The sequence below is a fragment of the Bison bison genome, unplaced genomic scaffold (genome assembly GCF_000754665.1).
Source record: "Bison bison bison isolate TAMUID 2011002044 unplaced genomic scaffold, Bison_UMD1.0 scf7180017864181, whole genome shotgun sequence".
NCBI classification, from domain to species: Eukaryota; Metazoa; Chordata; class Mammalia; order Artiodactyla; family Bovidae; genus Bison; species Bison bison.
This window is the reverse complement of record NW_011494753.1, coordinates 8,238,598-8,263,072: the sequence shown is the minus strand read 5'-3', so window position 1 is coordinate 8,263,072 and position 24,475 is coordinate 8,238,598. Positions and strand designations below refer to the sequence as shown.

At 42.0% G+C, this 24,475-nt stretch overlaps 1 protein-coding gene across 3 annotated transcripts in view; it reads right to left on the bottom strand.

The window, feature by feature from the left end:
- Positions 1-540: 540 nt before the first annotated feature.
- SIN3A (SIN3 transcription regulator family member A) overlaps positions 541-24,475 on the bottom strand; it is a 66,746-nt gene continuing 42,811 nt past the window's right edge. For all 3 annotated transcript variants that reach the window (XM_010843322.1, XM_010843324.1, XM_010843323.1), the window contains exons 13-21: positions 23,914-24,152; positions 22,404-22,587; positions 20,760-21,333; positions 18,430-18,599; positions 14,415-14,588; positions 8,692-8,784; positions 7,663-7,757; positions 3,493-3,700; positions 541-1,252 (exon numbers count right to left, since the gene is read on the bottom strand). In XM_010843322.1, coding sequence (XP_010841624.1) covers positions 1,022-1,252; positions 3,493-3,700; positions 7,663-7,757; positions 8,692-8,784; positions 14,415-14,588; positions 18,430-18,599; positions 20,760-21,333; positions 22,404-22,587; positions 23,914-24,152 — 1,968 coding nt within the window. In that variant the 3' untranslated portion in view covers positions 541-1,021. The remainder of the gene's footprint in view (positions 1,253-3,492; positions 3,701-7,662; positions 7,758-8,691; positions 8,785-14,414; positions 14,589-18,429; positions 18,600-20,759; positions 21,334-22,403; positions 22,588-23,913; positions 24,153-24,475) is intronic.

Here is a 24,475-nt window from a genome sequence, read left to right as displayed (position 1 = left end):
TTTATTTATTTAAAAAAAAAAAAAAAAAAAAAGTTGGGGCAAGAAGGAAGACAAGTTTTACACAAAAGTACTACAACGGTAACTCCCTTTGGTAAAAAGTGTAATAAATGTCTTGTACACCTGTTCACAGGTACTAAACCTGAAGCCACATAGAACTATGGTACACAAGAAGCTAGAGCAGTTATGCTAGCACATCAAAGCATATTTCTTTTAATAAAAAATTGACAGTATGTACATTATTTACAAAAAAAAAAGAAAAACCAAGTTAAAATTGTGTTTGTGTGTGTGTGTGAGTAAAGCTGGTGGATGGCACTAGGGTAGACTAGTAAAGAAGCAGGTACAAAACAGTTCCACGGGAGCTAAAAAGGACGACTGATTTGAATTTGTTGAGGCTGAGAACCAGAGGAGAGAAGAAAGGGTGGGCAGCAAGCTTTCATCAGGAATCAAATCCACAAGATGATCAATCCCAAAGCCAAACTGCAGGTCCCAGAGAAAACCTAATGGGTGATCTAGATGTGCTCAAGTGACCAGGAGAAAAAATCCAATCCAGTTTTTTTTCCTTTTTGGGGGGAAGAGGAAAGGAGCAGTGACCATCAGAGTTACAATCCATCTAAGCGTTGACTCCTCAAGTCTGTCAGTCGATGCTCGCCCATCCAGTCCAGGTGTGAACAGCATCCGGTTCCCTCACTGAAGGTCGCCCCAGAAGGCTCCAGTCTCCGCTCTGCTGGTGTGTGCAAGCTGCGTGTCCCTGTGCTTGCGTGGGTTTCCTCCCCTCCAGGGCAGGCTAATACCCAAAACCCCTGGGAAAAGTTCCAACTCCGGCTTTGTAAGGGATCACACGTTCCTTATATGTAGCCCACTTGGTGCCAGGTTGCACCAGCCACGCACAGATCAGGTGGCCATGTCCCAGAGAGGCCCAGTGAGGCTTGAAAGGCATCTTCCTTGTTTCTTCAGTGTGTGCGAGTACACGCGCCCCCCCACACACACCACCCCCCTCCAGTTATCTGCTCTGGCTTTGCAGTTACGGGGTTTTGAACACTGTGCCATATTTGACACGGTACTTGTTAATGCTCACAAAGTGCAGGGTCTCTGTGTCACAGGTGGTGGTGCAGGGCACCAGGCCCTCCAGCCCCTCACCCATAAGCCACTTGCTGGTCTCCGCTGCCATTTCACGGGGCACATGCTCCTTGGTCCATTTATCTACCCAGGCCTGGAACCTCTGATGTAGCCGCTTGCTTACACGCTCATGGGACTGAAAAATAGAACAAAGAAGAAATCCTCCATGAACTAGGACTAAAAAACCCTTCAAATACAAAATCCAATTTTCTTCTAAAGTAGCAGAGGAAAGATGTGGGCTCAAGTTACAGATCATAAAGCCCCCAGAGAAATGCCAACCCAAGGTCTGGTCAGAACTAGCTCAGTGCTTTCTCGATTTTAGTCTGCAGCATCACCACGTGGTGGCGTGTTGGGGAAGGAGGAGGTCTTGGAAAAAACGTGTACAGAGTTCCTTGTTTCCATCAACCTGTATTTTTAAACCAGCAACCCAGCCGATTCTAATGTACCCTGAGTGAGACAATGAGGCTGTTGGTCATTTCTGTCACAGCGCAAGGCAAAGGGTTTAAAACCCACTATCCCTTCCTGCTGTTATCCCACTCTGTCCATCAGATTGTTGGGCACAGCAGATCTTCAGTGGAGGTTTTTTGTTCCTACCTCCAACGTACTTGTTGGTGCCCATAAGCAAGGAAGGGAAGGTGATACAAAGATGAATTAGGTGTTTCCCAGCTCCCTACATCATTTGAATCAGACATGCAGACATATAACACACAGCACCGAGAGAGAAGTACATTAAATTGCCCACCCTGTGCTTCCCACTTGAATGTTCTGTAGTCCTTTGATCTGCCTCCCAAACCTGGTAATAACCCTTTCCTGTTAACAGACATACCCCTAAGCTTCCCAGTTACTCAAGCAAAATAAACAAAGAAACAAAATTAAAAAACAAAAACCACCAGGTAGCATCTTTAATGTTCTCCTTTCTCTTAACCTCCCCACATCCAATCATTAGCACATCCTGACAATTATATCTCCAATCCTTTTTTGGCATATAGCATGGCATATGGGATCCTAGTTCCCTAACCAGGGATCAAACCCATGCCTCTTGCACTGGAAGCTCCAGGGTCTTAACCACTGGACCACCAGGGAAGTCCCTCCAATCTAATTAAAATCCCTCTACAACCCTGGTAGTCTGGGCAGTCATCATCTCTCAATTGGATGAGCAGTCTCGTGAGTGGTCTCTGCCCATCCAACTTGGTGCGCTCGCTCACTCCCATCAGTCTACATCTTTGTCAACAAAGTCTCAATGTACCTCAAAATCCAAACCATAGCCTGTAAAAATAAGTAATGTGGCCTCTGCCCACCTTTCCAACTTCATGCATCCCACTTCCCCTATGGCTCAAAACACGATGATGTTTTACTTATTTTTTAAAGGCCCTGCCATATTTGGCATTTGGGATTCTAGTTCCCTGACCAGAGACTGAACATGCACCCCCTGCACTGGAAGTGTGCAGCCTCAACTACTAGATCACCAAGCAAGTCCCCCACAACTGATGTTAGTTTTTTGAACACGTGAAGTCCTTTCCTCCCTCCCAGCCTTGCACCTGCTTGTTTCCTTTGCCTAAAAAGTACCAACCCAACTCTGCACCAGGCTGGATCCTCACCACTCTACAGGCCTCAGGGGTCACCTCCTTAGAGAGGTCTTCCCAACAAAAGCAGGGCTCTGTGTGCCAGTCACCCTTGATCACCTCATCTCTTTCCTTGGAAATGCACATCATCACACTACCTTATATGCTCTTATCTCGTGGCTGTAGTCTCAGGCACAATACCTGGTACATAACAGCACTAGGACTTTCACATGTGAACACAGACAGGACTCACACAAGCAATACTACCGGAACTGTGAATGCTGGGAGTAGCTTCACTAGAAGCTTCTGTTCACTAGAAGGTGCTGTTACTGACTAAGCTGTCCCCCCACAAATTCACAAGCAGAAATCCTAACTTCCACCCCTCAGAATGTGACCTTATTTGGAAATAAGGTTGTTGCAGATACAATTAGTTAAGATGAGCTCATACTGTCGGAGGGTGGACCCATAATCCAGTATGGCTGGCGTTCTTTAAAAAGGGGGAAATTTGGACAGATGTACACTTAGGGAGAATACCATGTAAAAATGAAGGCAGAACTATTCAAGCCCCGTAATGCTGGTGATTGCCGGAAAACCACCAGAGGCTAGGAAAGGCAAGAAACAGATTTTCCCTCACAGTCCTCAGAAGTTTCGAAGCAATTCTGCCAATACTTCGACTTTGGACTTCCAGCCTCTACAAGTGTTAAGATAGTAAGTTTTTGTTGTTAAGTCATGCAGTCTGTGGTACTTTGTAACAGCATCCTGGTACTGGCTGAGGAGGGAGGCGTGTGGAGAAATTCCAAATACTGGTTCTCACCTGATGAGCCCGCAGCAAGGCGGTCCTCCGATACATGTAGTCCTCTGACTTGATCACATATACCATCTTGTAGGAATTCAGCTTGAATCTACACTCCAGTTTATCCAAGCTATCTGCATTCTCCATGGTCTTCTTGCTGTTTCCTTCCTTCCCTTCCTTTTCCTGCTGCTCTCGACCACGCTGACACTTCCGGATCCGCCGCAGATTCCTACAAAGCAGCAAAGCCCTGCAGTGTGAGAGTTCCTCCAGATGCAGATCCCCATGAATGCCCCCAAATTTTTCCTTCTTATATGCCTTCATGAAGCTGATCACAACTACATACATTTAAAAAAATGTTCAATGGTTTCACTGTTAAAAAAATCTTTTTTCAACTGCAGAGATACATGGGATAAAAGGTAGAAATTGCCAACTACCCCTTACCCCAATTCTCAAAATCCCACTTGCCTTGGCAGGGGTAGCCACTGTTGGCAGTTTGGGTTTTTTTTTTTTGATTGCTCAGTGCTTTTGTGTAATAAAGTTTTATTAAACTATAAAGGAGACAGAGAAAGCTTCTGACATAGGCATCAGAAGGGGGCAGAAAGAGTATCCCCCTGGCTAGTCTTCAGCTGGATGTCATATAGTCACTGCTGCTGCTAAGTCGCTTCAGTCGTGTCCGACTCTGTGCGACCCCAGAGACGGCAGCCCAAAAGGCTCCCCCATCCCTGGGATTCTCCAAGCAAGAACACTGGAGTGGGTTGCCATTTCCTTCTCCAGGCAGTTTGGGTTCTTGTTTTTTTAAATCTATTTATCTTTGGCTGCGCTAGGTCTTGGTGACCCCACGTGGGCTTTCTCTAGTTGCAGCGTTGGGGGCTGCTCTCTAGTTGTGGTGCGCCGGCTTCTCACTGTGGGGGCTTCTCTCGTCGTGGAGCACGGGCTCAGTGTCTGTGGCACATGGGCTTAGTTGCCCCTTGGCATGTGGGATCTTCCTGGACCAGGGATTGAACTACTGTCCCCTGCATTGGCAGGCGGATTCTTAACCACTGGACACCAAGGAAGTCCCGCTGTTAGCAGTTTTGGCTTAAAATCTTCTAGGTCTCTCTCAATTTTTCACTTAATGCCATAAAGGTTTTATTTTTTCATTTCATTAAACATAGATTTGTGTCATTCTCTTTAGCTGCTACAGAGAAATATGTCTTAATTTAACATTTCCTTAACAGGAATCAATCAGGGCTCTTCACCTGAACCACAGAGCACAAAAAATTATTCAAATGTCTATTTTTTCAGTTCTCCCAAAGACGGTACATAATCAGTGCCATTCTACGTATGAAAAAAGATAATTCACATCAGTGGATACCTTGGCAGGTATTTAGAGCTTATCCCCTTAACAACAAGCAGAGAATGGTTGTCAGCTTGACAATTCTATTGTTTCCTACACTTTGCTATTAAAAACTGCTTCAGTGAATATCTTTGTGCATATACATTTCCGTAGAACAGCATTTCTTTGGTCCAAGGACTGTCGGAGGGCCCAAGACATTTTTGAGGAAGTTGTGAGATCAAAACTATTTTCATAATACTAAAACATTGTCTTTCTTTCTAAAAAAACAAGACACAAAGTACTAACATTAGCATTAGCGGTATAAAAATAACAGTGATTAAAAAAAAAGCTGATGGTGGCACCAACCTCCTTAGCCATCTTTGTACTCTTTGGCCACATACTGGCAATTAAACCAAAAGGAAAGCTGGTCTGACTTAAGAATGTCCTTGTGAAGCAGTAACATTTCTTATGAAATTAAAACCCCTTATTTCACATCTTTTTAATATGCTGGGTGATGAAATGGGAACTACATATAAAGCACCTCTGTATGCTAAAGTACAATGCACCCATGAAGGAAAGCACTTGAGCACCACTTGAACTGCAAATGTTCACACTTTTTACCCGGAAGAATAGCTGACTAGCCAGTCTGGGATGTTTGGCAGATATTTTCTCAAAAATGAACAAGGGAGCCTGGTACCTCAAGGAAAAACAACTGAGCATATTTGTTGTTAAAGATAAATTTTCAGATTTCAAGTAAAATTCTGAATTTTGATAAATTGGTACCGGCCAGCATGACAAGTGACAACTTCCCACTACTTAAAGATGTGACTGATGAAGTCAACGGCAATATTAGTAAATGTGGCTTTTTTTTTTTTTTAAATGTGGCTTTTTTCAGGGGTGGTGTGGAGGCAGGGGTGGGAATATTGTAAAAGGAAAACATGTCAACATATGGTAGGTCTGCATAACTCAGTGAATTCACATTTTCCAAATAACTGACTGTATGAAGTTATAAAACCATGCAAGAAAAAATTCAAAGTACAAGATAAGCGAATGGATTTTGACAGGCTTGTTGGTATTTTCAGTGATACTGCAACTAACCTTTAAGAAACTACTACTTGGAGAGTTTTGTTGTCATATCAAAGAATATCTACAATTATCTGAAAGGATATGAAAATACTTCCTTTTCTAGCCAGATTTTCTTCACATAGTACAACCAAACAAAGCAGTGCAACAGACTGAATACAGAAGCAGCTCTGAGAGCCCAGTTGTTATCCCAAGCCAGACCTGAAACAGTCACAAAAATGCAGAGCAATGCCACTCTTTTCACTAATTTGAAGCACTGTTTCATTAAAATTCTATTTATGAAAATAACATGGAATGCATCTAGTATTGTTTTTTAATGAATTCATAAACATTTTTCAGTTTTAATTTCTAAATGTGATAAATATTACTATATATAATTCACATAAACAAGAGCTTTGGCGGGTATTCAATCTCTAAGAATTTAAGGGTTTCAAAGAAAAAGACTGAAAAATAACCTCAGCTGTAATAATAGCTGTAAGGCAAATTATTAAAAACCAAAGGTCCAGGGTAAAGTCTTCTGCATTTTAACTGCTCTGATCTCAGAATGATTGTATCAATATTTCCCCCTAAAGTATGTGAAAGTCGCTCCCCTCTTCCCTACACCTGCTATAATACAGTTTACAAATCTTTTAAGAATTTTGCCAATCTGGTGAGAAATATACGATCTTATGTTTATTCGTACTGTTTCATAAGCATGGAGACTAAATCTGTTTTGTTGAGAAAGGGGCCTGGCACAGAGCAGCTGCTTGAAGTCTGCTAAATGACTCAAGGAGTAGAAGAAGCTGGCAGCGTCCTTCTGTTCACACCTCTTTCCATGTTCCAATCAGGAATGAGTCTAATCACACTATCATAATACCTTTCTGGGAATATAAGACATGAGATTTCAATTCCCAAACTTTGGAAAAGGAAGAAAGCTGCTCAACTACAGCAAAACCTGTTTTCTACTTCTGCAACTTTGTTTTCATCTTCAGATAGAGGTCCAACATACACAATTTCCCCATATACAGGGAGGAAATTTCAAAAATTCTGCTAAGAGCAACACAGCCAGCCTAACTAAGGCTGCCATCCTTTGAACACCTTGCTTACAAGGTTGTCCCCTGGGTGGGTTCTGGGACTGTGGATCGTGGGAGAGTTTCCACTATTCTCTAAATGCTAAGAGTGCCTCACTGTACCTAAACTGTTTGTACAAAGTAAATGGAAAGCTGAAAACCCGCTTTCCTTCTGGAAGTCTGGAATTTTGGTACAAGTTAGGCAGAGGGTACTTACAGGACTAACAACCAATAAAAAAACTCACGTCACCAAGTCTCCAGCAAGCTTCTCTGGTAGGCAGCATTTCAAACATATTGTAATTTGCTGCTGGAGGAATTAAGAGTGTCCTTGTGACTCCAATGGAAGCCACAGACTCTCTAGAAGCTTGCGCCTCTGATTTTTGTCACAGGCACCTTCTGCCTTTGCTGATTTAGCTGTGTATCCTTTCATTATGGCAAATCATTACTGTGGGTATGACTGCGTCCTGTGAGTCCTCCCAGTGAATCATCAAACCCTGGAGACTCTGACACATATTTCTAAAGGGAAGTTATTACTGATTCCTAAAACTCTTACCTCCCTGATGCTTGGGCATACGCTCCAGGTAAGAGCACGGTGTAAAAGCCACACAAACTTCAAATTACTGTCCTCGGTAAATAGAACAATAGATAAAATGAAAACTAAGAACCTAAAAGTGAGCTAACTCCTCGTTCCTGGACACGCAGAAAGAAGTGTCCTGCTGCCGATACACGACATGGTTCACTCACCGTGGGAGAAATACTGGTTTCCGTGCCAGATGCTCACGAAGCTCAGGAGAGGTAGTATCAGAATTCATGTATCGCTCCACGTAGTCTGACCAGCGCTAGAAGGGTGAACACAACATGGGTGTGGGGAAGGCAAAAAACCTGAACTCCAACCTCAACAGGTGGGTTAGCAAATTCTATGACTGAAACGTCTGAAATCCTTAAATTTCAAGATCAAAAAAAAAAAAATCTCTTCCCATAATGACATGCTTGTTAAGTGGTACTGAAACACAGTTTAAAAAAGCTGTGAGAATGCAAAACTTAAAGCTTCTCTGAGACACTTTAGAGTTATCAGAAGTCGTAAATGGTTAGAAGGTAGCTCACTGACAAGTTTTATTTCCCCACAGAGGGTTCTTGTAAAGAACAAAATGTATAGTGGCAAATGTTTGAAAATCAGTACCTTTCACATCAAAATCTGAATTTCTGGAAACTTTTTTAAAAAATTAAAGATTCGACATCCATATTCCCATAAAACAACTGTCTCCTCCCCTCCATATGCCCTCAATGTCTTGCACGATGCTTGCCTCTCTCATTAATATTATCTGCTAGACCCAGCTGTGACAACCGACTCACTCTCCATCTACTCTGTGGGACTGAACTCCTGGCTCCATCTATCCCAACAGAAAGTAAACATGACTCAAAAGAATCAAGATAATACTGGGCAGATGGCACCTCATTTGCTGTTTCTTACGCTTTAGGAGAAAAACAAGCTGCCAACCATGAGATTTCCTCTGAGGAGAGGGCTTTACTAAAAGCTAGATGAGAGACTGTCATTAATTCTAAATATCTACCCCCTCCCCCCCCCCAAAAAAAAATCTACCCCCAGGCAGTCTCTTCAGTCGAAGACATGGCTGACACGACCTATACTTTAAGCATCAGGTCCCGACCCTTAAACAGGCTCATGCTGGCTGGGCTTCTAGCAGACAGTCCCTACGCAGACTCTCAGAGCACAACACACTCTCAGCACAGTTTCTGCAGTATGTTCATCCATACCTCTGCTTCTACAGGATCATCCGAGTTCTCCTCTTCTGTGTCCAGAAGCTCAATTGTCAGCTGAACCTGGCCTTGGCTCTGAATGAACATAAGCTGCAAATAAGAAACCTTAGTGTAAACAAAAGACCATCTCCAAAGCTGTAATTAGATTCTCAAGGGTTGAGAAGTGGGGAGGCAAGAGAGTTAAAAAAAAAATTTTGCTCCAGTTGAAGAGATGAGGAAGATACTCAAAAGCTTAAGAGGTGATTAAAAGGCAAAGGTTGTTCATCTTGCTACCAGCAAAATGAAATATAAGAGCTTCTTGCTGACATTTCATGTTTCATACTTCTTGAATTAGCTAAAACAGTAATCAATATCAGAAAGTGCTCAAAAGTCAGAACCACAAAACGTCAATGCCATTTCACTTGATAATCTCATTTATGGAACTTAATGCAAAGATGTAAACAAGTCTACAGTGTTTTTTATTTTTTTTAAAAAGAAACTTCCCATACCAAACTGAAGTGGAAAACATCAAACAGATAGCAGCAATCACGTTTCACCACAATAAAAACTACCCAAGAAATCACACATACCATGGGGTAAGGAACACAAACCATCAACATTAAGAAGTGATCTGTTGCAATGAAACCAATGATATTTGAAATTCTGAGTTTTGCTAATATTATTTGTGTGATTTTTTTAAAAATTCATATTTAAAAGCAATACACCGATAGGGGCAAAACCAAGTCATGTTTTGCACAAAAGAAGTATCAAGTGGTGATGGCACACAGAGTTCCCTGCTGGGAATCCCAGGACTCTCAACGCCCTTATCCTGAGGAACTGCTGCAGATAAATCAGTATCGGATTGATCTCTATCCTAACTCCACAGTGATAAGAGAACAGACTCTATGTTTTCACTACCTTTAGACCATCAAAGCTTTGCACCTTGTTTTATGTCCCTGGAGAAGGCAATGGCATCCCACTCCAGTACTCTTGCCTGGAAAATCCCATGGACGGAGGAGCCTGGTAGGCTGCAGTCCATGGGGTCGCTAAGAGTCGGACACGACTGAACAACTTCACTTTCACTTTTCTCTTTCATGCACTGGAGAAGGCAATGGCAACCCACTCCAGTGTTCTTGCCTGGAGAATCCCAGGGACGACGGAGCCTGGTGGGCTGCCGACTATGGCGTCGTACAGAGTCGGACACGACTGAAGCGACTTAGCATAGCATGCTTCAGTGTCTCCAAGTTTACAGTCTGTGGGAACTTGAATAGAATTTGTATCCTACTCTTAACATGAAAACTGTATAAATCGTAATTACATTGAATTGGTTCACAGTGCTTTACTATATCCTTCTACTTCTCTGTATACTCATTCTATTAATTTTCGAGAGTTTGATACTGAACTTATCTACTTAAAAATATAATTATAATATATAGTGGAACTGTATGTAACCTTGTTCTATATTTTCCAAACTTCCTGTAAATGTGTTATCATACTTTCATAATTCAAAAAAATTAAAATTAAAAACATAAAAAAAGATCACTATCAGAATTACATGGTAAAGATCAGAGATTAAAAAAAAGCTTGAGAATCATTTATTTCAACATTCTTCATTTTACATAGGTAAAAACCTAAAATTCAGAGTTCTGATTTCTCAAGGCCACACAGCTAGTCAATAAGCAAACAGAACCAGAAACCAGTTCTGGTTCACAGTTTTTCTAGAGCAGCCTTTAAAAACTCCTCTTAGCTAATAAATTTTTTAAAATGACAAGAATATAACATATACACATATAAACACAAACATAATTACTTTCAAAATAGATTTGAAAAAAACTGTTTCTAGGAGTTTGCTAAAACCCCCTGGATTTAGGATGAATAACCTAGAGTCAAGATCTGTCCTATGGCTGTAAGGAAGCCACCCTTCAAAGTAACACTGAGAAGAGCATCCTCTACATGCCTAAAACTGAACTCGATTTCACTCCAACTGGCTCCTCACGTGTTTGACACATATCTTGCTAGGTCCTTTACCATGTTTTCACCCCAACTCTCTGACCTCCGCACCACTCCAAGGCTTGACTAGCTTTATCATTAGACCGCCCACGTCCATCACCCCAATTTGGTAATGGCCTCCAGTTGTAAATATGCCTCGATTCCTCCCCTTCTCCTTACTCAGTGCTACTAAACTGATCTTCCTGAAAGCTCAAATCCAGTGGGCTATTTAGTCCTTAAAAATGCCTCACTGCTCACCAACCACAACAAAATTCACACCTCTTACTTACTATGGCTATGAAGACCCTCTACCATTTGGACACCACCCTCCTCTCCTTTTTCTACATACCTCCTTTGCTTCATTCAACTAACACAAAGTCAAGTCACTGAATGCTTGCTATTTATCTGTCAGGGGCACACTCAGAAGAGAGCATGGTTTCTTGTGCACACACACATGCATGTGCGCATGTGCACTCAATTGTGCCTGACTCTTGTGACCCCATGGACTGCAGCCCACCAGGCTCCTCTGTCCGTGGAATTCTCCAGGAGAGAATATTGGAGTGGGTTGCCATGCCCTCCTCCAGGGGATCTTTCCAACCCAGGGATCGAATCTGTGCCTCTTACATCCCCTGCAGTGGTAGGTTGGTGCTTTACCAGCTGAGCCACTGGAAATCCCCAGTTTCTTGCATGGAGGAACTTAATTTAGTAAAGGAAAAAGAATACATACAAATAGCTATATTTACATTACAACAAAATAACTACAAAGGTACTATTCTAGAAACATGAGCAATATGCTATTCCCTGCTCAGTGAATTGAGAAAGATTCCACTTTACTGAAGTGACACTTAGCTGGGCCCTGAAAAACAAGACAAAGGGGAAGACCAATCGATTTCAGAGAAATCATAACAAAGAAAATCAAACAAATCATAACAAAAATATTTGAAAAAGTACATAAAAAGAACTACAATCCTGCTCCCCCAGAAACGGTGAAGGACGTGCATATGAGTACACAATACACAGAAGAGGGAAAATGGGTGACAACAGGAAATAGGGAAACATGAATTAAAATATTTTTCTAATCATCTAATTGTCAAAAATGAGCTTGATAATACTAAGTGTTACAGAGAAATAAATGCTCTTACCAAAGTGCACACTGGTATATCCTGTCACTTTGACAGAGAAATGAGAATATCCATTAAAGTTTAAATTTTAAAACATGCATGTGAGTACATGCTCAGTTGTGTCTGACTCTTTGCGACCCTGTGGAGTGTAGCCCACCAGGCTCTTCTGTCCATGGAATTTTTCAGGAAAGAATACTGGAGTTGATTGCCATTTCTTCCTCTAGGGAACGTTCCCAACCCAGGAACTAAACCTGTCTCCTGCAGTGTCTGCACTGTTGGGCGGTTTCTTTACCACTGCACGGGGCTTCCCTGATAGCTCAGTTGGTAAATACGCCTGCAATGCATGAGACCTTGGTTTGATTCCCGAGTTGGGAAGATCCCCTGGAGAAGGGATAGGCTACCCACTCCAGTATTCTTGGGCTTCCCTGGTGGCTCAGACAGTAAAGAATCCACCTGCAATGTGGGAGACCTGGGTTCAATCCCTGGGTTGGGAAGATCGCCCGGAGACGGGAAAAGCTACACACTCCAGTATTCTGGCCTAGAGAATTCTATGAACTGTATAGTCCATGAGGTTGCAAAGAGTCGGAAGCAACTGAGGGACTTTCACTTCACTTACCACTGCACCACCTGGGAAGCCCTAAAATATGCATATCCTGCCCTTTTAACCCAGTAATTTCATTTCTATGTCTCTACCCTTAACATTACCACATGCACACAAGAATATAAATTGTAAATGTTGTTCAATGAAGCACTATTTGAGATAGTAAAAACAGAAATAGCTTAAAACGTTCACCCATAGGGGAATGATTTAAAAAAAAAAAAACACAACTATGGCACAGGAAATTCCCTGGTGGTCCAGTGTTTAGGACTCTTGTGCTCTCACTGTTGGGGGCTCAAGTTTGAGCCATGGTGAGGGAGCTAATACCCTAAACAAACAAACAAGCAAACCACAAAAAACTATGGCACATTCATAGTTTTAAGTGTGACACAGCAGCTGAAAAACATGAGTTATGTCTATATAAACCAAAATAGAGCAAATTCTAAGACATTAAGTGGAAAAAAGCAAGATGTAAAGTACATAGTTTAGTTAAAAAATTTATTTCTACATAAATACACATGTATATTTAAGTGCATAGAAAAGGGTTTGAGTGGTTATATGGAGAGTTAAACATGTCTAATTTTTAAAAAGCACTAGAGAATATGTCTAGAAAAAAATGAAGGGAGAGGAGGCTGGAGGCAGGACTGGGCAGGGGATTTGAAGGGCTGCTTATGCTTTGCTTGATGCTCATACTATGGACTTTCATTCTCTATGTAAAACATTTTAAAGAACAAGGTCACTGTGATGACCCAATATTCCTGGTTACCAAACCTTCTGTTCCCTCTGCTATTCTGACAAATGTGTTATCTACAGGGTGAGTCTACCCATTCCTTCATAGGCCCTCACCACACAATCTGTTAACTCACTGTCAGTGGGGGTGGTAATTCTGTCACCATGAAATAAGCACACATTAAATTCATGATAAACATTTATAGATCTAAAACTATGAAAGGCTTAGGAACTCTCCTCTGTAGTGGGAAAGTCCTCAGGTAGTAGAGCATCACAACTGTGACTGAACTAGAAAACTCATTTCCAGGTCTCTGATTCTAAATTAAGCCAACAGCAGGCTGAAAGCAGAAGCACACACAGCCAAGTGAAGAGTGAGGGTCAGATCACTAAAGGACATGCTCACCAAGTTAAAATTTTGTTTAGCTTAGCTCTCTCTGCTCCGCCAACTGCAAACCTTACTCTGGGCCACCTAAACCTATCCTTACATTAATACATACAGGCTTTGTTCAACTATACATATTACACAGGTGCAATAATAATATACATAATTTTGTGTCCTTTTATTTGCTTCAGTATTTTTACTAACATATAATTAACTTTTAAGAGCTGCAAAATCTGCCATCTAGCAGTCACACAGCAGGCTGCCATTAACTATTCCCATTAAGGGCTGGACATCTAGATTGTTCCCAGTCTCCAGCTATTGGCTTTTCTAATTAGCTATTATAATGGTGGAAAACTGGGAACAACCTAAATGTCCAAAGAGACGGGCATAATTTTTTATAAAATACTGAATAGTCATAAAAAGATGAAGACCCAGAGGTGTTGCTAATTGAGCAAAATAAGTTACACAGAATGCTTTGCCCAGTATAATCTCTTTCAAAATATATACAAACATAGAAAAGTTTAGAAATGCCATCAATGATTCTTTCTGGGGAAAACTGTAGACAACTAGTTTTTCTTTTCTCTACATTTCCCATCTTTTCTACAATGACCATGGATTACATTTTTAAACAATATTCACAAAGCATTTAATACCAAAAAAAAAAAAAAAACCAGTTCAGAGAAAATGAAAATCATATATAAGAACTAATTTTTTTTTAAAGGCAAGAAACAGACTGCCTACGAGACTTTACTTTTCCATGTTTTTTATATTTCTTCTAATGAGTTCAAAGGAACTCCAAGGCATTCTAGGAGTGGAGACACTGGGTCGAAGCACCCTGGTATGGCTCTGACTTCTGCAGGGTAGAGTCCCAACAGTTCACACTGGCATCAGCATGTTCCCTGACTACATGAGTAACTCTCACCTTAAAGCAATTTTCATCTGACATGAGCTGCTCAGCTTTCCGCTGATATGTTGACTCCAGGAGGCTCCTTGACGTCTGTGTGTTCAGCTGGCCTCCTGTGGCCCCATTATTGTTTTCTGCCAGGTATAGGTCCGTCACTTGTACACAGATCTCATCACTCACGATATGCTGCAGCTGGAATCAAGCAAAGGCAAGTCATCAGGAACCAAAAATACAGTTCTCCCCGTCATACACTCAGCCTTCCTTTGGTGGTTCCAATCATTCAGTTAAAAAAAGGTTTTTTTCTGGTTGAAAATTTTAGAAAATTAATCATATAAAATCACTATCTTATTTTCTTAGAGAATAACCGAGCCAAAATCTTCAACCATATCATTGGTCCACGACTAAAATGTTCATATATATTTAAGAGAAAAACCATAGGTAACTCAGGTTAACGTGGTACTATTTAAAGTTCTAGTGTTGGTCACTCGGTTGTGTCTGACTCTTTGTGACCCCATGGAGCCCACCAGGCTCCTCTGTCCATGGAGTTCTCCAGGCAAGAATACTAGAGTGGGTTGTCACTTCCTTCTCCAGGGGATCTTTCCCACCCAGGGATTGAACCTGGGTCTGCCACATCGCAGACAGACTCTTTACCGACTGAGCCACCAGGGAAGCCATTTAAGGCACTTAAAATTTTTTTTTACATGAAAGAAAATTTCTATGGCTTGCTACCTTTATGGCACTTCTTTACCATTTATAATTTGCTTTCACACATACTCTCATTTGATCCACACAACTACCCTGGGAAGCAGTCTGGACAGGGGTGCCCTGTTATATATGAGACAAACGTACATTTTAGATAAGAAAACTCACTGTGTGCTAAGGTGAGGAGAGGGAACTTGGAGAACCATGAAAACAAGATCCATTCCTATAGTCAAAGCCCTGGTACAAAGAGAAATTCAACAGGCCTCGAAGAAGCTGTTGCTGAATTAATCTGTCACTGGCACTCAGCTGAAGGAGCTAAGTCAGAACGAATATTCAAGTTTCTGGACCCCAGGCCAATATTCTTTCTAACACATTCCCTATTTTTCCATATCTGATAATAAAAGCATAGTATTTAAACTTTATGCAAATTAACTCATTTTCAATACATGTCAATCATGATTGACTACTGGTAACTTCGGTGACTATCTTGTTAAACTCTCTGATGACTAGCAAGTTGAACCCTTCAGAGATTCCATTCTTATAGGTCATGATGATATCATCTATCAAAAAATAAAAATTCCTTCAAATGAAATTTTACCCCTTAAAAACGCCAAAGGCTGTGAAAAACAGATAAAGAAAGCAAAATGTTAATTGCAATAACAATTTATTTTACTTTAAAATTCTCATAACCACTGAGCCGTTCTATTTTTAGGAAGATACACTCTTTTTGAAGCACTAGTAACTATGACAACTACTTATTTTTAACATTTGAAAAAGTCTTAAATGACAAGTATGTGTATTTGTAGATAAATGGACAAAATGTAAGGTCAGACAGTGAGTGACCTGATGGTGGTAGAAAGGCCAGCAACTGGAAATGGTTAAATTACAATTAGGCCATACAACAGCTTTTAATGTGACTGTTAAAATAATGCTTATAACTTGAAAATACAGGGGAAAGCTTAAAACACAGTGTTTAAGAGAAAAAAGCAGTGCAAAAAAAAAAAGTATACAAAGCATGGTCTCTACTATGTAGATACATTTTTATACTTCCCTGTTAAAGGTCACCGACTCCTTCCACACCCTCTTCTTGGATTTCTGGCCCCACCCAGTCTTTGGAAAGGGTAGCATTATAAATCTAGGCACAAACAGGCAACTCCCAACCCAATGTTAGGCTTGTCAAATTCTCTCTCCTGCTAAACTGAAATGACACAATGAGTGTGTCTGGTAGACAGACATTTCACAGAGGAGCACCTGGATTGGAAAGGTTGGTCATGTCAGCACTGAAAACACTCAGGGGGCCGGACGTTCATCTGCAGAGAGAAGTGTGAGGATGGGGAAGATGTCCAGAAAAGAGGCATGCTGGAGAGGGAAAAAACCTTCCTAGTCTAGTCCCTACCTGGTCTGGCCATACTTTCAGTCCCACACTAGACATTTGTGAGACTGCCTATTGTATTCTTAAGCAAACCTGTATTAAACTAGTTTGGAAAAGTAAGCTAAATATATGGTTTGACCTTGTAATGTATATTCGACCTCCAGTCAATAATGAACTCTGGGAGAACAGCAAAGGATTTAAGGAGAAATGTTATGCCTCCAATTCAGGAGTAAAGCTGAGAAGCATAAACATATGTTTTTAAAACACTAGATTTGGATTTCTGGATACAATCTGTCTCCATAAAAAAAAAGACTGGACCTTATGTATTACTGACTCAAAATAATCACCAGGTGCTTCTAGTAAATGGACTAATCACTAATCTATTGTTTAAAAAATCAACTGTGGGCTTACAAAAAAAGAAAAGGCTGGTTGTATTGGATTTTTAAAGTTGAGCTGATAGTATGCAAGACTTTACTTCTAGCTACAGCAACAGCAAACTTGTAAACAGAAACATAAGCACATGGTATGGTAAGTGGACTCTTACATAAATTTAGGGAACATTAATAGGCATTAGCCTCTCAAAAATTATGACCATAGCTGATTATATCCATGTAAAGATTTCTGTCTGTCAACATAAAGACCCCTTAAGGGAAGGCCTAATAACCGCTTCAACTTGCAGGTCCCTCCCTGACAACTTTTGTGAAGATGCCAAGATTCAGTTATTCCTTGACTTTGAGTAGATCCTACGAGACGGGTGCAAAGCCACACATCCTTTGAAACTCAAGACAAAAGCAAGAGTACCTCACAAAGGACTCCTTTGTGATTTTACCTAAGGAAGGCACTTTCCACTTTAAAGAAAAAAGTGGGACTTCCCTGGCGGGGCAGTGAATAGGCATCTGCCTGCCAACACAGGGGACACAGGTTCAATCCCTTGTCTGGGAAGATTCCACATGCCTCAGAGCAACTAAGCCCGTGTGCCCTAGAGCACGTGCTCTGCAACAAGAGAAGCCACTGCAATGAGAAGCCTGATCACCGCAATGAAGAACAACCCCCCGCTTGCCATAATGAAAGAAAGCTCATGTGCAGGAACAAAGACCCAGTGCAACCAAAAATAAATAAATTCATTAATTAAAGAAAAAAGCGTACTAACAACAGACTGATACCTTTGAGAACTCAGAACAAAAGGCAAAGGAATGGAAACCTATTATATGTTATTTGCTATAAAATTATCATTGTTGTAAAGAACAACATATCTACAAACTCCCAGGGTACCCCAAGAATAAACCACAAAGCCAACTATAAACCTAACTCAGAGGGAGTCTCAGATAGTGAGGCTGACAGAGTATTATAAAAGATGTTATACAAAACCCTTCCTGTAAAAAGAACTTCAAATGTTAAATGAGGAAAGTCCATAGAATTACCAACACCTATTCAGACAGTAAAAAAAAATCCACCTGCAATGCAGGAGTCTGGGGTTCGATCCCTGGGTCAGGAAGATCCCCTGGAGAAGGAAATGGCAACCCACTCCAGTATTTTTGCCTGGAGAATTCCATGGACAGAGGAGTCTGGCGGGCTCCAGTCCATGGGGTCACAAAGAGTCAGACACGATTACGTGACTAACACTTTCACTTTTCACAGAAGAGGAAATAGCTCACACCTGGTACATAACGTAAGAGCTGGGAAGATGGGACAGGAGCTGGGGGCAAAACCTCACATGTGAGGTAGGTTCCTCCTCCCAGGGCACACTGAGCAAAGCAGTCAGTCACATGGCTGCAGCCCTTCCACTCAGTTAACAGGAGAGATCCAACATCACATTAACCTCTCCCTCCCCTCTACAACCATGTGTTCGTTAACATTATCACATGAGAAAACTGCCCGTCTGTTCCCAGAAGAAAACCTGCCCCACCTGTAGATGAGGACTGTCTCCCTCCCCAACCCTCGCCCGCACCATACCCTCACCTGTCTGACAATGCTCTGGATGAGTTTGTCCATGGTAAAGGCAATGTAGGCATGAATGGTGAACATCTCTCTCAGCGAATCTTCGTACTGGGACGAGTCTATGTTGCCATCCAGCAGGCTCCGCACCATGTCCAGGAAAGCTGGGTAATAATCTTCTACATCAACATCCACTGTGGGAAAGAGGGGAGAGGTGAGGCCTTACCCTGCTAAGAAAAGATGGGAAGCGGGCAGGGCAAATCCCACAGCTGCCTGAAAAGCACTGCACAGAACCAACCCTCAGTATTCAGTGTGCTGCAAACATGAGATCTGACAGGTGGCCACAACCCCAGCACTGTCTATCAAAGGAGAGTGACGCTGCAATTTCAACAGCGGCCTCTAACCCTCTGACTGACCAAAACACTTATTTACAGTACGGCTGGCAATGCGTGACATGAGAGCAAAACATCCCAGGAAAGAAGTTTCTTCAAAAAGCTGTCGGCTCCCTGCTAGGAGAGGAGCCTGCAAAGGGAGTATCCCCCACGTGGGTGGGCTGCTTGCTCAAATAGCTATTTCACAAAGCATGAAGGCTGAAGAGAAAAGGCAGACAGACCCGAACACTAGCACTGAGAAGCCTCTCAGAACAGGAAACTAGGAGGGCAGATTAATCTTTTATGAATAATGAAGTGTCTGCATTTGTCAAAGTCCTTTTGTTTAAAAGTGGATTCCCAACACTGTAGTTCACAAATTACATCAAATGATCTATACTTGCTGCATATGAATCACCTCAACCACCAGATAGAAACCTTATCAGTTGTTACAGACATTTGGCAACTAACAGTGCACGAGGAAAGGTGAAAGGGCTCTACCTTTAGCTTACTAAAATAAGACCTATTTACATGCAGATGGCAAATCTCATCTCCAGTGCTGGCAATCCAGACAGCAGTGCAAGGGGGCTACTGATTATGTGGTTTCCTGATCTGGGGGCAGGTTACACAGGTGTGTTTGCTTTGTAAAAACTTACTGAGCTACGCAATTCTGTATATGTTGTATACTTCAACCAAAAGTTCACTACAATGAGAAAAATTATAAAGAGAACTCTTTGTCTTTGACATTTAGCTACCTCTTTGTAAGTTTATACAGGGGAAAAAAGGCTCTGAGAGCAAAAATTGAGTCCATTTCCATTTATTTGAAGTGTGATGGATTCATTCAAGACAGGCAAAACAGGACAACTACTATTTAAGAGAAGCAACTGGCTTGAGTTTCCTGACAGAACATTACCTTGTTCAGATCCACAGCAGAGGCATGGGCTGTGTTATTGCTGTGAAAAATGCTTTCACGTCAGAATAAAGCTATGAGTTCTACTGGTGCAAACCACGTGAGCCATGATCAGTGGAGGCTTGGCATTATTACTCAAGAACAAACTGTTAGCCTCAAAAATCAGGTTAAGTCAATGGTCAAGCCAAGATTAGGTCATCTTTCTTGTTTCCTCCCAAGCAGAGGGAATCGCCACACTGAAGTCTAAAAGATGTCTCTCTCAAGCTAGGATTAATCCAGATAAAGGCTTTTAGAATTAATTTCCAAGGTCATTAGCTCTCCAATAGATAGATGGCCAGGGCTTCACATGGGCTTCTTACATGACTAACAGTTAAGAAAAAAAAGATAATTCATTCCAAAAATGGGTTATTTCCTAAAGAACACACAAGAAGGTTTCACAGAAGAGCTTTGGCTAACAGCTTAAGTACCTAACTTACAACCTGAAGGGAGATCTAGAAGCAAGCAGCACAGAATCACGTAGAGCATGTGGAGGCTTCCTTAACCTTCCCTTATTTTCCTTTTTCTGAGTTTTCTATCTTCATTCCTGTTCTGCTGTCTCAAACCATCTCCTGAGTCCCCATCTCTTTTTTTTGCAATTGTCTCAGGCACGAACAGTTGTTCCGTCGTGGAGTGGAACCAACTATGATGCTTCAGTCATTCTCTGTCCTTTCAGAGAGACCTTCCATTTGGGAAACTGACGACGGTAACTGACACCCACTTCCTTGGTGTCCACAGTACCAGCTACTGAGGGTCTATGATCTAAGCAAGGCACAGGGTGCTTTGCATATTTCCCCCAATTCTCCCAGCAGCCCCACAAGATAACAAGTAGCACCTCCAGTTTACAGAGAAACAGGTTCAGAGAGTTTAAGTAAGGTCACGCAACCAGTAAATTGCAGTGCTAGGATTTGAACCCAGCCAGCCTCTACGGACTGCCTGTGCTCTATGCATTAACATAAAAGAAAGCAGTCCTGAGTCTAACTAGGTCCTGCATCCCCGAGCTCTCACACCTTCTGCAGACCGACAACCCTAGCACTCACTAGGTTCTTTGAGACGCAGCTGGATGGCAGGGCTGTCACTCTTGTCTCGCTTGATGCCCAGCACTTCCCGTTCCCACTCTCTTTCTCGGTTTTCTTCTTCAATTTGCCGTTCAGCTTGGGAACAAATCCGCAGCAGCCTCAAGCAGAGTATCTGGTGCAGCCGCATAAAGATATACCAGTTATTATTAACATAGAAGAGGTTGTACACTTCATCCATCCCTCTTAACTTCTGAGCTGCTGTGTTACTAAACAGTAGCTTGGACTTAGGGGGACTGCCCCCAACACCATTGTGCTTCTTAGCCGCCCCTGTGGCTTCATCTACATCCATCTCTTCTTCTTCCTCTTCCTCCACATCTGAGAGATCACCTCTCTGAGCAAAGAGCAGATCTGGAATAAAATGATGCATGATTTGCTTGATTTTGTATTTGTCTTCCTTCTGAATGCCTGTCTGCCTCTTCACGTGGTGGATAATCAGAGCAGCAGCATCTTCCAGAATCTGTTTGTCTTCATAGGCAAGTGAGAGGTGTGGGCCAACAGGTACACCAGCGTTTTCTTCCGTAGCCTGCTCTTGCCTCTACCAGGAGAGAGAGACAAAGTATTACGTGACAGCTACAAAAGCAACAAACAGACCTACAAGATTACACCAGCAGTATGTTCTACTAACCATAATGGCCACTATTTTCCAATCGAAAACTTCCAGAAACAAAAAGATAATGTGCAAGATGTGGTTTGATACCAAAATGACTGGAGGTACCATGACATGGTACCTCCCAGACAATAGGACAGAAAGAAGACCATCTTCTAAAATTTTACATTAGTACTTATGGAGGATACGATAGGAGGTCTAAAATTTCCTTTAAAATACTTCTGGGAGTGAGGAAGGTGGCAGATATAACAAAACTGGCAAGACAGAGAGGAAATTAAATTTATGTCAGTTCATTTTACTGCTCTCTCCCTTTTCATGTATGCTTGATATTTTCATAATAAAGTTTAAAACTCAAGATCACACCCTTCTAGAAATTCTCAATCATACTCTATTTGTTTCTATCCATCCCCTAAGACTATGAGCTCAAAGAAAGAAGGATTAACTTCTTATTCATCTCTGTATCCTAGCTCCCAGTACTCTACATAATCCTGAAGGATGCTGAATAAACAAGGATTAGCAAGAGTCTGGGGGCAATTCTCTGGTGGTCCAGTGGTTAAGACTCCCTGTTCTCAGTGCCAAAGGCCTGGGTTCAGTCCCTGGTGGGGGAACTGAAATCCCACAAGCCACACAGCATGGTCAAAAACAGAGAGAGAAAGAGTGTGGGGATTGAAGATAGTATTTTAAGTTGTGGAAGGTTGAGATAGGCTACAAGAAGGAATATAAGGTACTGTTGGAAGAAAATATGGAGAGAAGTGGAAGGGTGGCAGTGGGCATTAACTATAACCAGGATGGAAAACTGGAAAACCAGTAAAACAGCTTAGTGAGCCTTAGATTTAAAATGGTAGAAGAACTGGGAATAGAAGTCTATCCTATGAAGCAACAATCAACAAACCTTGGAGGGTCTCATGCTCATATAACAAAGGTAATTTGCAGGAGTCAAAGCTATGCTGAGCATACAGACTGGAGACTTCTCACAAATGTTGGGATCCCTGACTCACCTCATCATAGATACTCTCAATCTCATTGAGTAAGCTCTTGGACCTCAGGACCTTGGTGTCGTTTTGTTTAAAGTTGATGCCTTGGTGGTCCAGAGATTTCAAGTAGTATTTCTCATTTTGCTCTCTCCACACCTTGTTAAAGCCTCTCTGAGCTTCTCGCCATTCTTCCTCTTTCATCTTCAACCTAGTGGGGTGGAGGGTGGAAAAGAAAGACAGCAGAGTCCAGAGGAGGGAATTTTAAGGCAAGGAGTCATATTACAATTGCAGACCGGAATCCTGACTCTGCCACATTAGCCATGTAAGACTGCCTCCTTATCCATAAAAAGGGGATAACAGCACCTCATCCCACAAGGGCTTAGAAGTAAGAAATATGTCAGGTTTACTTTATTTCAAAGGTCAACAGGTACAGCAGATCTGTCAGATCTGTTGGCAACTCTGGGGTAAATTTATTCAAACTAGTCTTGAACTCTGATACACAAGAAAACTACTCATTCAGGACTTAGTATGGGGAATTTATCCCAAAGTCAGAAATCTTGCCGAGAACAGTTGTTTCTCAAACAACATTCCACAGAATACCCTAGAAGAGTAGATTCTCTTCCTTGGCCAGCTAAAACAAAGAGAAACAAGTTTCTTCGCTACAGGACTTCTGAGAATGGTTACTATGCTAACGTAAATGTTAAAGAGCAGAGAACTTGCACAACAATGAATGCTCCTCTAGACAGAGCTTGGAAGTTCCAATGAAAACAACTGACTCTGATTCTCTAGAAGAGAGGAGAATAAAATCAAAACCAGCACTAGAACTGAAGGATATCCTCCACCTCGAAGACAAAAGTTAAACACTACTGGCAAGAAGGCAAACACCTTCTGCCAGCTCTTGAGAGGAAGACTGAGGAGGAACAAGAAAATCTGGGCACGTGTGAACTGTGCAGCGGATAAGTTTTCACCAGGTGATACAGAGGGAGGACCAGATTTATAGGAGTGCCACGGTCTTGGAGGCGCCTGGGGCTCAGCCCTGGCCTCCTCTTTGATACTACAGCCTTATTTAGGTGGGTTCAATGGCCCCTCTATACTTGGTTTGAAGGTTGGTTAGGAGAAAGAAGACATTCTTGTAAGTTTATGGGACGCTAAGGTTTTTTAAGTAACATATCAATTTTATAAAGACAAAGTGATTTTTCTTACTAAAAAACAAAAGATGTGAACATTGGTTAGTACTGAGTGGCAGGAAGGTGGGCGGCTGTTTTCTTCTCTGTTCTCTCTTTTAAAATATCCCCCTAAACACACAGAGCATTCCAGTATGGACTGGAAAGGTTTGTTCTCTGCTGTTGGTGACACAGAACCCCATCAAGAAGCTCCACTATCCCACACTATCCACCTGACTTCCTACAGCCGAGGTTGGGGAGAAATGGAGGTCTCATGGAATAACTGGGCTAAAAAGGAGAATCTTATTTAATGGGACACTAAATCTGTTGAGAAGCACACTAAAGCATGAAGGGCATATGCACTCAGGTACCTTTTAAGGACAATTGGGACGGCAATGGAAGGGTTCTTCCTCAGACCATCAATGATGTCAGCTGCTTTGTCAGCATATATCCTTTGGAGTGCTTTCCGGTGGATGACTTCCGATGTGCCCCCGAGGGTGTTGTCCAAGCGAAATTTAGCTTGTTCTTCAGCAGACAAGCGGGAAAGTTTCTTTTGTATTGCTTCCAGAACCCGGATAGTTGCCAGATTGGTCTCTAAAACTACATCAAGCTATAAAAAAAAAAAGACAAAAGTGTGTTCAGGACCCAAATCAGAACAGAATAGCTGTCGGGAGTAGAAGGTAGAAGTCAAACTCCCTGATTTGAATCTGGGCTCTGCCATGCTGCTGCCGCTGCTAAGTCGCTTCAGTCGTGTCCAACTCTGTGCGACCCCATAGACAGCAGCCCACCAGGCTCCCTGTCCCTGGGATTCTCCAGGCAAGAACACTGGAGTGGGTTGCCATTTCCTGCTCCAATGCATGAAAGTGAAAAGTGAAAGTGAAGCCGCTCAGTCGTGTCTGACTCTTTGCGACCCCATGGACTGCAGCCTACCAG